This window comes from Fopius arisanus, unplaced genomic scaffold (genome assembly GCF_000806365.1).
Source record: "Fopius arisanus strain USDA-PBARC FA_bdor unplaced genomic scaffold, ASM80636v1 scaffold00060, whole genome shotgun sequence".
In the NCBI taxonomy this organism is placed as follows: Eukaryota; Metazoa; Arthropoda; class Insecta; order Hymenoptera; family Braconidae; genus Fopius; species Fopius arisanus.
The window spans coordinates 1-15,946 of NW_011887799.1; the positions used below are offsets into that span (position 1 = coordinate 1).

The 15,946-nt window shown below is 37.9% G+C and overlaps 1 protein-coding gene across 3 annotated transcripts; it reads right to left on the bottom strand.

The window, feature by feature from the left end:
- Positions 1 to 585: 585 nt before the first annotated feature.
- Positions 586 to 14,984, bottom strand: LOC105268680 (mucin-22). Of its 3 annotated transcripts, none has more exons than XM_011308439.1 (6): positions 14,002 to 14,984; positions 10,633 to 10,695; positions 6,655 to 6,710; positions 6,284 to 6,407; positions 5,356 to 5,512; positions 586 to 4,640 (listed from the first exon to the last, which is right to left on the bottom strand). In XM_011308439.1, exons 2-6 carry the CDS (start codon positions 10,664 to 10,666, stop codon positions 1,481 to 1,483), a joined length of 3,531 nt encoding a protein of 1,176 aa, XP_011306741.1. In that variant the 5' UTR covers positions 10,667 to 10,695; positions 14,002 to 14,984; the 3' UTR covers positions 586 to 1,480. The 3 variants fall into 3 exon arrangements, with proteins under 3 accessions (XP_011306741.1, XP_011306739.1, XP_011306742.1); XM_011308437.1 differs by having other exon boundaries at positions 5,356 to 5,524; XM_011308440.1 differs by lacking the exons at positions 6,655 to 6,710; positions 10,633 to 10,695; positions 14,002 to 14,984 and having other exon boundaries at positions 5,356 to 5,544; positions 6,284 to 6,337.
- Between the last annotated feature and the right edge of the window lie 962 nt (positions 14,985 to 15,946).

A 15,946-nucleotide genomic window follows, 5' to 3' on the forward strand; every position in this document is an offset into this window, starting at 1 on the left:
ACTTTTCCAAAAATTTCGAATTTTCACATTTCAGTGAATACCTCCTCGATTTTCATGCTCCCCTGACACTTTTCCAAAAATTTCGAATTTTTCAATTTCAGTGAATACCTCTTCGATTTTCATGCTCCCCTGATGCTTTTCGAAAAATTTCAAATTTCAGTAAATACCTCCTCCATTTTTATGCTCCTCTGATACTTTTTTGAAAATTTTCCATTTTTCAATTTCAGTGAATACCAATTTCGCAACACATAACTTAAAATTCACCCAGTCGACTGGTCCCACTGACAGCGGGACTGCTACTGAGGCAGTTACCGAGTCGGCTGACGGGTAGACACCCCACCATTACGTATTGAGCCCCCTCCCTCCCTTGGGGTGCAGTACTACGATGCCGTTTAGGTCACTCAAACCCCCAGTACTTCGATGGGAAATTTCGGTATGAAAAATTTTCATGTTTAGATATTGAAAAAAAAATCATTTTTTATCTCTGAAAAAATTCAACATTGCCCAGTTGGTATCCGATAGCGGAGGAGGACAAGGATAAAAGGCCGGAAGGCAAAAATATTCAAATATATATTTTGAGAGCAAAAATATTCAAATTTATTCAATCTAAACAATAAAGAACACGGTTCCAATTAAACAGTAAACCTTTGTACAAATCTTTAATTAAACGGTTGTGTAATTTCATCGGCTAAAACGACAGAGTGTAAAGATTTCATGAAAAATATCCGACACGCGTTTATTCATTTAAAAAAATCAATTTGTTAGGATTGTCTGGAGATAAAAAATTCGTGCCGCCAAAAAAAACCGTGAAAAATTGATGAACTAAGGGTACAGTAGTAGCTACGATGAATATATCTGACGTTCGTCAGCTGTTGCAGAGAGTTTCAACTGTGATTTTAATTTTCAATTGATTAGATCAATTATTTCGAACAGTTGAATGGTTTCCCTGCGAAATCACCGTGTAGATGTATCACTCTTAAGAAATCTCAATACAATTTTGAGCAATAAGTATTCAATCACCTTTCGTAAATATATAAGACACTCGATCAATCGTTGAAACATGAAAAAGAGGGAAGTAACAGATGTCAAATGATCGTACAACTAGACAAAGTGAATTTCTCATGAGTTGTTCTCCGAAATGCATTAATTTTAATAAGTGTGAATCCAATACGCAATAGAAACATTTGAATCATTCATTGTCATACACACACTGACATACAAATTGTTATGGCAAAATAAAAGTAATTGATAGATTAATGAAGAAAAATATAGAAACATAAATATAAACTCAGATAATTACTTGATAAATTTCTAAGTTTCTCAGGATTCACGAATTACCAAAATCAAGGAAGCACTTTCGGAGAACGAGAGTTAGCAAAAAATTCATTCTAAATAATAGCGTTCATTTGGTAGAAAAATGAGAGGCAAATCAACTAATCATTACAATAAAAATAGTAAAAATCTACTGATTCCCAGTTTATCAGGTTTTCTCTCGGCACTTGGCATTTTTCACGTCGTGAAGGCAACTCTGTGTGTCCTCATCAAAAATTGTGCCTTCCTCGCACACAAATCGAAAATCGAGAACCTGTCTGTCTGTAAATCCTGGTGAGCAATAGTGAAATAATCGGCAGTCTCTTTTATCCGCGTAAAATCTGTACATCTCCTTCTCAAGGCAATTGAAGCCATTTACACGTTTGTATGTTACCATTGGTTTGCGATCAACGGGTAATACTGAGGCGATTTGTGAAGACGTCACTGTTGCCAGACTCGTTGTCAAGTTAATAATTGGAGTTGTGTTACTATCAGTGGATTCACTCGTACTTTCAGTCGTCACATCATTTCTACTTTCTTCTCTTTCTTGATAGAACGGTTCTAGAACTGTTTCCACTGGGCCAGAATTTGTCACACTCTCCTCAGCCCTGTCAACAAAATCCTTTGAATGCGAAGTTGTAGTCGTCAGATCATTGATTTGCTCGATAATTTCCTGTCCCACGGCTTCGGAAATCCTCTCTAATAATTTCTCAGATAGACCATCAGACGTCTTTTCTGTGGTGCCTTTTAGATTCAAATCGGATATCGTCGTCGAGGTCGTCGACGTTGTCGTCGTCGTTATTTCCTCAGGTTCTCCAATATCTTGCTGAACCACTTGAGTAGTTGATACTCGTCGTGCCAGTAATGGACGTTTTCTTATCACTGGTTTGGGTGCCAATTCATTGTAAGATCGTGGGGGTTTAGCGGGTTTCGGATTCAATAGCGGAAGTCTCATTTTTATTATCACTGGAATTGGAGTGGTTGTTGGTGGACTGTAGACATAGGTCTTTCGTGTTGAGAAATTTTTCAGTTTCGGAGGTGTTGGGCGGTATGTCGTTGTGGAAATGGTTGTGTAACGCCTGCGTGTGATCGGTGCAGCAGTTGTTGAAGAGGAAGTTGTGATAGGAGTTGTGGTAGGTATTGCAGTAGAGGAAATTGTAGTAGAGGAAGTTGTAGTGGCGGCAGTTGTAGTAGAGGAAGGCGTAGTAGAAGAGGTCGTAGTAGAAGACATAGTAGTAGCCGAAGTCGTAATAGAAGAACTCGTCGTAATTACATCAATCGGTGTCGACAAAGTCGTCGGTAAAGTCGTACCGATGTTTTCACTGACAGTTGTTTCAGGAATTTCAGTGCTGATGATCAATGTTTCTGTCACATTTTCAATCAACGCTTCAACAACACTTTCCGTTGTATTTTCCTTATCGATTGGATTTATCGTCTCAGATTCCACCATTTCTTTGTAACTTTCCGGCTCGTAATTATCATCAACGTAATCTTGAGACGTGTCCTGAGGAATATCGAGTAACACGACCTTAGGATCTTCCACTATGTCCTCCTGCTCGGTTTGCGGAATTTCCTGTGTAAATTTGAGGACCGTATCCTCTGCCGTTTTGTTACTCTCATTTGCCTCCGATACCGTTGTTATTTCCACTTGCTCTGTTGTCGTCGGATCTTCCATCGTTACAGCAGTCTTTGGCTCTTCTGTAATTGTTAAGTAATCTGAATCATCCTGGTAGTCAGCAGACGTTGAGTTCTTATCATCATCACCTTGCGAGGCGAGTGAATAATCTTTGTAACGATAATCAGCGTCTGGTGAAAATTCCTGCGACTCTACTCCCGTGTCGTTAATCCTTCCAATAACATTGAACTCAGTAGGCCTCTGAGAATCATAATAATCCTCATCATATTCCTCCTCCAGCGTTGAGCTTTCATCAGATTTCCCCTGCATATCACTTCGATTTTCCTCATTAGTTACATTTGAGGACTCTGCTGAATCCACGGAAGCAATTGTTGTGCCCTCGTCGTAGTCTTCATATAATTTCTCATCATCCAGTGCAATGTCGTCACCCTGGGCTTCGCCCTTTTCCTCAAGATCACCATCCACTTGTCTTTTCTTCCTCTGGTGATCCACCAATATCCCGAATCTACCACCAGACTTTCTGCTATTCCTGATCTTAGGAACATCTCGGTAGAACGGATCAAATGACTCATCTCCTTCTTTGTAATCATCGTAACTCGCTGGAATAGTTGGAAGTGGAAGTGTGACTAATTGAGTGGTATTGAGAGGTCTTCCAGATTCGTCACTGACACTCGCTTTAGCTGTGACTATCACTCTCGACTGAGATGGAAGAAGAGGTGAGGGATTCTGCACTAATCTCTGTATCTCCGGAGGGGACAGATGAATTGTCACTTGATGAGGCTTCAATTGCGGAATCGGTGGTGGAGGAGGCAAATGTATGTGCTGAGTGATTCGGGTAGTGGAGGTTTCTGATTTGGATTTCGGGGTGGGATAGAACGATCTGACTGTTGGTGGGCCAGTGTCAGATGGAGGAATGGACACGAAACTCTCCGAGACTCTGTGCTGTTGGGAGTTCGTCTGGGTTTCTGTCTTGATCTTGGGTTTTTTGTCAGAAGTGTCTTGAGGTACTGGTGATATCGTCAACTTTGAGACTTTTCCTTGATTAGTCGATTGTATTGGCTCCAAAAATGTACGTTCAATACCACCCGTCTTAGAAATATCAGCATTATTCCTTTGATAGTCAGCCGTATCCCTGGTATTACTACTGTGCACAGTGAATTGTTCAGTTGTACTGATAATTCCGTGATTGTGGAATAGGGGATTTATCAGGGAGGGATTGTTGGCATTTCCAGTGAGCAGAGTTTGAATTGTTGGAGAGGTAGCGTGGAATAATGGAGATACTGTGGATATCTGATGGATCTGGGGAGCCGGTGTCGTCGAACTTCCTCCCTGATTACTGAATAATTGATAAGAAGTCGCTTGATTGTCGTGAGTTGTTCCGTCGTTCTGCTCGTCATCCTGACCACCGTTGTGATAAATATATTGACGATGATAACCACCATTCTTGTCGTCGTAGCGTGACTTGGACTGACTAGTTTGGACGGATGGAAACGGCGGTTGACTTTGAAAGTGCTGAGGATAACCACCACTCGAGTGCTGATGCTGAGGATAACTTGCCGAGGTAGTAGAGGACAGGACGGGTATTGGAGTTGTTGTTGTACTCATGGTCGTCGTTACTGGTCTAGCTGATGTCGTCTGGTGGAGATTGTCGATCAGAGTTGGAGGCTCGTCATCGTTCACTTCTTCGTGGAGACTGAAATATCAATGGAAAAAAAAATCCTTAACAATTGAAATCTATTGGGGATTTTTTTTACAATACTGTATCATTTACGCGAACTGTCAGGCTATTGCATTTAATCTTCCATTTCCCCGGGAAAGGAATGTCAAATGAAAGGCATTCGGTGTCCCTGGTCCTTGCGAAACCGTCCAACTGAGGTGAATGGTCTCACTACCGCGTAAGACGGATGTGTGTATGTATAACTGTTTGGTAATAAACATCTTTGGGGGGAGGTTGACTTGAAATGATATGCCAACAAAAAATTTGCATGGTGAACGTTAAAGTCGAATTGTGAATAATCACGAAAATGTACTATAACCAATGGAAACCGGTGGGTCATTATAAAATTCGCGTGTAAAAAAAGAAATTGCTGAAAAACGCTTGCGCTTTCTCTACGAAATTCTATTGGAGTTCTATTAATATTCTGTAAAAACATCCTTTTTTCTGTTTATTATGCAACGTCAGCTCGTGAATTTAAACAGACATTTATTTATAGAAAAATACCAGCCGTTGAATTTTCCGATTTTTTTTTTTCACCTCGAAGTTAATGACGAGAAACGAATAAAAAACTATTGAAACTGAAAGAATTGGCACCGAAGAATTTCTGTGGGAAAGTGAAATATATTGATGCATAAAAGTGGAAAATAAATGAATAATTCACGAATTGGTTTATTCAATCAGAACCCATTACCTTAGTGTCACCGCGTTGTTGCCGTACAATTCAAGATTGAGATTATAAAATCTCTCGCTCTTGCTGCAGTCGACTTCATCCACTCGTTCGCAAACCCTCGTTTCCTGATCGAAGACCGTACCATTCAGACATAGAAACTTAATGTCCATTATCTCATCTGAAATGACATCTCACGGTAACACGAGAGATCTGGTATTATTTTACACATTCTCTGATGAATATTATTTATTTATCTATTAATAATAATAATAAGTGACTTGATCATTCAACGGGACAGCTGGAGTCGCGACTTTCTCGGCTGCTGCAACTGCCCCGTTACCAACCGCTCGAAAACCTTTAAAAATCTATAAGTGAAAAATGTCGACAGCCGGTCCTTGTTAATTTATGTAAGCGATTATGCAAGTTACGCTCAACCTATTATATATCTTTTACTGAACCTTTTTTTCCCATTCTCACAGCAACATAATCACAATCCATTATACCCTGCGCTTACTCAGATCAATAAAAATCAATTGCTATGATGAGTCATAATTGCAGTCGATTATTTTGATTTAGATTTACAACTAGATGAGGAATAAATTAATTAATGAGAAAATTCATTTCGAGGAATATCTCTGGATTTAAGAGAGATAGGGAATTTTATGTGAATTCCTTTTTTGTAACTGACATCCCACTCTACAAAATAGGTTCTAAGAAAAATTTCGCTGTCTCCGTTAGTTTCCGAGATATTCGTTAAAGAGTTGACTGGAGAACAGGTCGACTTGTTTGTTCTCCCAGGGAGAAAAAAGTGCGTTTCCTCTGGGGAGGATATATTCTATTTAAGTAGCAATTGAGAGATTTTAACGTCTGGAAAGAGTATAAACTCTTTGCCCCGTCGTTCCCATGATCTTTTCCCGGTGATTAATAAAATGTAAACGTCAATGATTACCTTTCTGGCCGATGGTGCACACATGGAACATCTGACAGCCGGCCTCGACATCAGCATAGTATCCACCGATGACCTTGCCCTGGCACGAGAAATTCGTCTCCGGGAGATTGTCAAAGTCCAAGTACTGAATTTAACGAAAAATATAAAACCAGTGAGTGAACAAACCAAAAACGACAAGTGCACGGAGAAAAATTTCTAATAAATCGTCAAAACCCCTCGAATAAAAAAATTCCACAGTACAAGACACTGGAATTTTTACAACATCGAGAAAAAAATTGCTGCAGATCCAGTAAGTTATTATCGGTTACTAAACCCCGGGGTTATTTTTTTTTTACTACAATTTTTTCTCCGTGTGAATGCAGAAAACTTACTCCAGGTTCCCCCGCGCTGCACAATCCATATTTAAAGTCGATAATCGACAAGATAACTGAAACGAGAATTCAAATGATAAGTCAACAGTGGGAAAATCAATTGGCAGTACAATAGAATAAATAGGAAATAGTGAGAGAAAAAAAAATGGGATATCGCTGAATTGTATGGCGCATTCAGAGACTGAATCAGATGGTGGCGTGACCTCGATTCAACACCTGCAGACTTCTAGAATTTCATTACAACATTTATTCCTAGCATTTGGATTATAACGATTGAAGAGAGAAGGGAGACTTTTCCGGACTACCTACAGCACGCACGTCTTCTACGGAATATAAAACCCATTGGAAAATTTCACTGATGCAAGTATTAACGCACCTAAAATCAGCAAATGCTGGATAAAAACTATTTCCGCATCCCCTGAATTGCATAAACAAAACGAACGAATTGGAACACTTGACTCTGGAGTTAAAAATTGGGAAAGATTTGCTCTGCGAAGGGGAATCTTCGTTTTTGCGAAAAAGGAAAGCGTCGATTCCACTGTGAAACCGAAATTTCTTGAATAATTTCGAATCCCCTGGAGTGTAACGTTTAATTCTGCCAACTCCAAGGCAAATCACCGTTACAGCAAATACGTTGGTATCCATTCGAGAATGTCCTGTTTCTCTCAAGAACTCTTCAGAAATGTTTTCACGTTTAGAAGTCCTTGAACGTGCTATTCCACCAGAATTAAATCAATGAAACTTAATAACCGTAATATATATGCACGTAATCATCGGCTTTTTCTCTCTCAGATTTCCCCAGTCTCCCCAGTTTCCATGACATTTTCTTTATTCTTTTCTCGTCAATGGATCTACCAAAATTAATTCATCAATCACCGATATTTTCACCTCTGCGATTACAAATCGAGAAATAACTTTCTATTACCTCTGCAATCTCTCCCAAATCAATTGACCAATTCAATTCAAATCATTCATCATGAATTGTGGGAATTAATCAATATATGTGTCTAATCAAAATATTGGAAATGATGTGCGGAGTCATTATTGAAATGAATGATTAAATGTCAGAGTCAATCTCGAAGGGTTGAATAAAATTATAGAAAATACTTCGAGTGTTGTGCTGAGGATTTCATTACATAATGTACCATCTGCAAGTAGATCTTTCTTTCTTATTTATTGATTAGAGTCAATTGGAAAAATGAACCGGCAGTATATCCTACCCAAATGATATAACGTCCGCACGTAATGACTGTGTGAATGCCGTGACATTTATCGGGTTGCGGGTCGTCTTCAGTGGATTGGCAGACCAGAAAACTCGTCTTCGCATCCTGACAGAAAACACCCGATCGATAAATATCAAGATCTCACTTTCACGTGTCCTTGACAGATATATATATAAAGGATATCATATAGTTGCGCAGTCGTTTTTAAATGAGACAACTTGAAAATATGAAATCCACTATCACTATCGCTATCGCGATAGCACTGCACTGAGAAAATTATTTCTGCCACTTGAATTTATTAGTGATAAACCAATTTAATTGAGGTGCGAATTTAAATTGGAATTTTATCGTCTTATTTTATGGATATTTCAGGTGATTTGATGTCTCTGGTGTATTTATTGGGGAGAAATTATGATTTTGATGATTTTCTTGGGGTGAGTGATGATTTTAGGAAAACTGAAAGGGCAGACATATGCCGCATTTTTCTACTGATATTGCTGACACCTTTCACCTGGTCATGCGCTTTGAGTCAGGAATTCGATTTTTGTTGGGGGAATGGAATTGATATTCAGAATTTATTGACACCGTTGATTATTTTTATCTCTGGGAGCTCTACTGAAATTTCAGGAAATCTTGTCAGTGACAATTCAGAATTTTAGGGGAAAATAAAACTTAAATCAAACTGTGAATTCTCAACTTTTTACTGGAAATTAATGTTTTAAATATTACTATCACAAATATATTCTTCAATAAATAAAAATTAATTAAAAATTCATATTAGATTCGAAATTTGAGTCAATTGATTAATTTTCATCTCAATGCACTTTAAAGCCTTAAAAATCACGACTGGACTACAATTTCATCCATTTATTTTCTACCTCTACAACTAATTATAAATAATTATGAATAAAAAATGATGACAGGCTGAGAAGTTGATGGAGCAGAAGGTGAAATTCCATTTTAATTTCTTACTGAGATTTCTCTTTGACTGACATTCAATGTCACTGTCCTAAAAATTGACAGTCAACAAATTTCATAAATTTTCCTTTCAGACAGTGTAAATGACAATGAATAAAAAGTAGGAGCGAATTGATGATCAAGTTGGGATGTATTGCACACCCACAAGTTGAGGACGCAGTAAGGTCGAATGTAGTGATTGCACAATTCACCTCGTTAACGGCGTGCGTTCGACCGAGAAGCTATATAACGCTGTGTTCCGCATCGAAGAAAGGATCATCCACCTCAAATACAATCATGCATTTATTATTACTTCAGGGTTAGACCTTCTAATGGCACGTCAAATTACCAATCGTCGAGCCCTATAATAGAAAACGGTGAAAATACTGGAGAAAAACTACGAACCATTGTTGAAGAATTAAATCGACGGATTGAAGGTGGAATGCATGCGAAAGAATGGACAAATAATTGCACCCATTATACTCGTGAGAACCCTTCAATCACCGGAAGCACCTTTCTAAAAGGTAAAATAATAAGAAAAAAATTCCCAGTGAAATTCATATGCATCCAGAACACATCGTTTCTACTCTTCTCTAAGTAATTATTCCGTTAATAAATCCATCTCGACTTTTTTTTATAAAATATTCTATTGAAAAATTAATGCAGAATTTTATTTACTTTAATTTACTGTTGTCTATAGTGTTGGAACATTAAACTCAAAGTTTTAAGTTAAAAAACATAAAATTAATAATAATTATTCATTAGCGGATCATTCGATTTATTGAATATTCTGGTAATTCTATATTTTTAAGGCCATGTGGTATGAAAGCTCGTAAAAATAATATTCTAGTAATTTTTCATTTTTATTTTTTTCATTTTTTGTTGAAAATTCCGGCAATAATTTCGCAGAATTCAATCTTTCATTGAAAAATTAATTATCATTAAACTTCAAAAACGCAAATAAATTCAAGTCAGCAAATTCAGTCACGTTTTTTAATTGAAACTCAACTCAAAGCCATATAATTGAAAATTCAAATGACTTCGTGTCTGAAATATCAAGAAATTTTAAAGAGCGCAGCGAAATTCGCGATTTCTATGAATTCACATTTTTAGAAGAGAAAGAGCTGCATCACTGCATCTACAGCGGGAATTACGTGTTTGAATTTTTGTTCCCCCGTCTCTTTCTTTTTCCAGTGAAAAGAGAACAGCATCGTGACACCAGGTGCATGCACCCCTTACGTGCTCATGAAGTACCTTTACCGAGGAATACTTCATGCACTTGTAATCCTATCTCTCAAGTTGGAAAGTAAAGGTCTCCACACGTGGCGAATCGCATTGATGTCTCAAAGTGCACGAATGCGCTGGATAAAATGGTGAAATTATTTATAAATTCAATGAAAATAAACATTTATTCGCACTCGACCTTGCATTGACAACAGGTGGAAATGCCTTGGATAGGACAACGAGAAAGAGCCAGTCGAGATTTTTACGTCTCAATTTAAGGAAGATTGATGAAACATGAGTCCTCTCCCATTCTTTCACATAATTACCGGAAGAATCCTCCGCACATCCTGGGGCATCATCATTATGATGATCATCACGATGGAAGTAGCGCGTAATTATAATAAACGTCAATGGCTGCCGGTATCCAGTCCTACCTACGCTTTTCGACCGCGATTCATTCGGTTTTATAATGTACGTATTATACAACATTCCATTCCTAGGTGCTCTTCGTCATTCTCATTTTTTCCTTCATACTCTCAATTTTTTACTAGTAATCTATATCTCAATGCATTACCCTGCAGTAGAAATCCGTGCAGCGCGAGGTTCATGGCTAGGGGCAGTATTCGGCTCGTTCCTTCTGCAATTTAATAACAAATAATTAGCAACAATGTAGGACCAGAATGTTATTGTTCTCCTTTCAATAAATTTATTACTTATTGCTATTCTATACTCCATGTCATATCTGTAAACTGAGGGTTAAAGGTCGAGTAGACCATGGGAATTAAAAAATAAGTAAATCAATAAATAAATAATAACAATAATAACTTAAGGCTGTTCTCCTTCCTTACTCTGCCAAAATTAATCGTTTTCTACAATTGTTGATCGGATTGACACGAAAAAATAGGGCACTTTCGCATTTTATCATTATTTCATGACTAAAAAATTCTCATGATCGTGCAATAGTTTTCCTGCATTATTTTTTAACTCTTCAACAAGTCATGAAACTTAAGAAAAAATTCAGGAAACTTATTGCATGCTCATCATAAATTCTGAGTCATGCAGCAATGATAACGCCAGACCAATACATGGGCCGAATAAATTGTTGAAAAGAATAGAGACAATAATAATAACAACAATAGCAAGTTAAATAACGAATTCAATAAAATTTCAATGAGGAAATAGAAATAGCATATTCGTTTGACTTGAATCGATTTAATCAATAAAATTCCTCGGCAGTTGTGCCCTTCTGTGTTTAACCCGTTGATATTTCCACTGTACATGGAAACGAGGAAATGACGAGGACTTTCCTTGATATTTTTGAAATTTGATATTATAATTTCAAGGTAGTATAGACAGCGCGGACCGAGACAGAAAAAGTCACTCGCAAAGAAAATTTCAATCTTACGTAAAGTGGACGCGAACCCGTTCATATTTTCATGCAGACACGCAAGTTTTGCTTTCCCCCTGATACTGTTATACATCAGTGAACATAACTGCTTGATTTTCGTTGTACATACCACTCTATTTTTTTTTTCCGTCACTCGTTTTAACCATTCTACTCGAGTGTAACAGGCGTCGCCTGCAGTACCAAATAAAAATTTACACCACACATTCATTGTATGCGCACTACGTACAATGATTCGTGTATTTATGTACAATCGTGTGTATATAATATACAAAAGTGGTGAACACCAGAGAAAGCGATGTCTCGTTTTGCGCGTCGACAGTTCTACTCGCAATTTCGTTGCTCATTCAACTATGAAACGTGCATCATCTCTGAGCATTGCTGAGTGAAAATTAGACGCAACTCATGTGCATAATTAGTAAACAATTATCCCAAAGAGTTGAGAAGAGATGCGCAAAAAATTAAAAAAGATTTGTCCCTTGGAAGTAAAAAGGAACTAAGGACGATTGACCGTTCGTTATTCAATACTGGACGCATTAGACCATCTGGTGCAATTTTTTTTTTCCCATAAAATTAATGCAAAATGACTGGAAAAAAAATTTTTGTTCGATACCAATTTCCCGAGATTTCGCGTAATTTTTTCGCGGTACCACTTCACCCCAGAATTATGGAACTTTCGTGGCAATTTATCTGGAATTTTTTTCTGGTGTGGAGTTTTTTTTTGCGTAAATATAGCGTTCCGTTTTAGGTGGTGTTCCGCAATCGGAGAGTTCCTAGTGTTTTCTTGACCTTTTTTTTCGAGGAGGAACATCCCAATGAGTGCACATCGACAGGACTTTCTAACTCATTGCTCTCGCATTGAGTCACGAATCCTCATACATACATACCAAATTCAGAAGAGATTCAATAATTGGATGTACGTTATATACCGCTTTCACTATCCTCTCCTTGACTCCGACAAAAGCCATAATGCGAAGGAGAGAATGCGAAAGAGGGAATAAATAAAACTATATACGTGTAAATATATAATCGGTGGAAGGCACTCGTGCATGCACGACACACGCGGAATAAACCGAAAGGGGTAGAGATACTTTGGAGAGTAGGAGGAGGAATCGTGTATATATATCTTATATACCTTGGGGCTCCTCTTCCAGTCGATATCCTTTCTGGTATTTCAAAATGACCAGCAAAAACGCGCGGATGTATTATGCATCACGTGTTAACCCCGGCAATTTGTTAAATCAAGAAATACCACTAAAACAATATAAAAAGGAAAAGCTGGAGAAAATCCTGACGAAATTCAAATCTCAGTTAAGGATGTCCTGACCCCTTTTAGCTCAAATTACCAAATTAGTCGATCGGATTGACCCGAAAAAATATATTGTCTTTGCATTTTATCATTATCTCGTCACTCACATACTTTCATGAGCGCGCAATAATTTTTCTGTTTTTTTGGTAATGTTTTGGGAATATTTTTGAAATGATTAGGAAAAATGCAGGAAAATTATTACACAATCACGACACTTTGGGAGTCAATAGATAATGATAAAATGGAAAAACGATACCTTTTCCCACGTCAATTCAATCAACAATTTGTTAGAAAAGTCAAAAAAAATCGGTAATTCTAGCTAAAATGGGAAATCCTTAGAATCCATTTCCGAATCACCGAATTCGTAAAATTGACAAAAAGTATTAATTCAACAACAAACCGCAAACAGGGGAAAAGTAAATGGATGAAAAAAATTATCTTTTCTTTCACAGTTTGAAAAGTAAGGCCGAAAGAGTAAATGAGCATCGCTCGTCGCAGTAGTAACCATTTGTGAAAGTTGCGTGCTGAGAGCCGGTTCACAGCTCCCAGCAAAAGACTGGGGAAATTATAATTGCGGCAGAGATAAATCGAATCTGGTCCACGACGCGGGTGACGGCTCCAATCCATTTTTTATGTCCAAAGTGGAGCAACAAATTGTCCAACCCCTTGCGAATTCGACTGACGCCGCATTCATCCCGAGGTATAGCAATAAAAAATGAATAAAATTGACGGGAGAGTTAATAAACATAGAGGCGGTAGAGTTAGATCGTTCCGTTTCAAAACCGTTAACCGCGCGCGTGCTATCCAGTATGAATGCAAGTTAATCGGTTAAGAAAATGAACGGTACATTATTCACGGCCTTGCAACAGCACCAGATATTGACTCTTTTATTGAACAAATGATCGAGGGAAGAAATCAAAAGAGGAAATAACGATTGGTATGTGAGACTTTCCCCTCCGCAACAGCTGATGCTATAATGGAGGAGACTGATTGGGGCATTTCAATCTTTATCGATGCCAAATTATTATTCAACTCGCTTAAATTGTTATTCAATCATTGTACAACAGCAAAATTGCAAGACTATAAAATTGCAAGACTGTAAGACTGCAAGACTGCAAGACTGCAAGACTGCAAGACTGCAGAACTGCAAGACTTCATTCAAACAATTTGTTTCATAGATTTTCCCATTTTTTTTTTTTATCGAAAATTAAATGATCCTCGTGTTTTACCTTTTCTGTAAATGGCCACAGAATAATTGATCCCCTCGATTTTGCCGATAATTTCCGTCTCCTTCGTATGATGCCTTCGGTTTATCACAGTATCCAAATTACACTTGAAGAGGAGAAGGGGGAAAATAAGTAGTACTCTCAATCACAGTGAACACACTTGAAATGTTTCATTGTCCCTTTTTCGTTCATCGTTGAAAAACTGCACGACTCATTCCACCGGTCCATTGCTCCCATCTTTCAACACCAATCAGTTGCACTATCTGTATTGCATGTTGAGAAAAATTTTCTAATCAGTGGCATGATTCGAAGTTCTCGTGGTCTTTTACTATTTCATTACTCAAAATCCAGTCGATATTTCTAGATGGTACGACGAGGAATCTCCCTTTTATCTTCCTCTTCTCTTGGATACCATTGATATTCACTAGAAATTCATTCGTTAATTTATTTCCAGAACTGCCGTAAAACTTTCTTCCATCGAAAGTCGTCAGTGATCAACTGTGGGCGTGTTTCTCGGTCGAGGAACATAAACAGCTGTTGCCCTGGAACGGGTCTACTACTACTTCCTTATTTCCAATCGCAAAACTATGTATTGCTCATCGATATTGAGGAATCACTAGGTATCTTTCTTTCCCATTCCCTTCTTTCCCATTTCCGCGATCTCATTTGCTCGTTAAAAATCTACTCAATGGTCTTTCCCATCGTTAAATTCCGTCGATCCCTCGGGTAATTACAGATGATTAACTTATCCAGATGATTTCCTCCAGCAGCAAGTAGTCAGCAGTGAAGTATCGTTTGATGATTTGAGGAAAAATCACTCGGCACATGAGATCGGAATTGGAGAGAGTGGATTGAATGCTGATGGATGTTTTGGGTGATTTTGAATTACACTGGATTTAATGGTGATTTGTGATCACTTGGGTCCAGAAACTTTTATGAATGGAATGGTACATGGTGAACGATGGAGCGGTGCCCGCCACGGAGAGGCCAAGTGGTAGACTAAAGTCTCCAAGTCTCTGGCGAGTGGTAACAGACTACGAGAACGCGTTTCTTATCCCCTACTGTTTGCATGCTGTCCACCTCTCGCGAGTTCACGTGGGTCGTTTATTCGTACTGCCACAACCACATTGTTATATCATTTTCTTCCACTATTTTTCATTGAATTTCAGCTACTTCCGGTACTAATATGGAATGATGTACTAAACCTGAATTAATTACAGAATTATATAAATCATTAGATGCATTAGAAAACTACTATCTGAAATTTTAAGGCTCTGCCTTTGACAATTTGCAAATTTATTTTTTTATTGAACAGGTTTGAAATTTTTTAACGGAAAATTTGAAGTTTATTGTTCTCTTGGGAACTATAAAATTTAAAGTCTAGTCCAGTGATCTAACAAAAAGTATTGGTTTTAGGAGAAAATGTGAGAAGACCGTGTTTGAAACGCAATTAGGCGTTTCAAGGTTTTCATCATCAGGTCAGATCGGGAGCCCTCGATAGAAATCGAGGTCCCCCGGGCCAACGGTCAAAGGAATTCAAATAAAAGGAATTATATCAGTATAGTCTTGGATGTCCATAGAGAAAGACAGTTTTTCTAGTAGTCGTTCAGACGTTTTAGTAACCGGACATTGTGTTTGTCAGTCAGACATCAAGATCAGCCTCTTCGGTTGAATTTATCATTTTCTCAGCAGTCAGTATCAATTAATTATCTAGTAAATTATCAGTTCAGTTAATCAACGTGTTAAGGAGGTGAAAGAGACTCTCACCAATAATCAGATAATTGTCCATTCAGTGTAAATATTGTAATTTAACGAATAGAGATATTAATATATCGATAACGCGTGACGCGGAATTTGCTCGCGTTTTCTCGGTATAATTCTATCCGACCATCACCTCACACAATTCCCGGCGCCACCCAAAACCCTCAGTTCCTCACCAAACAGAACA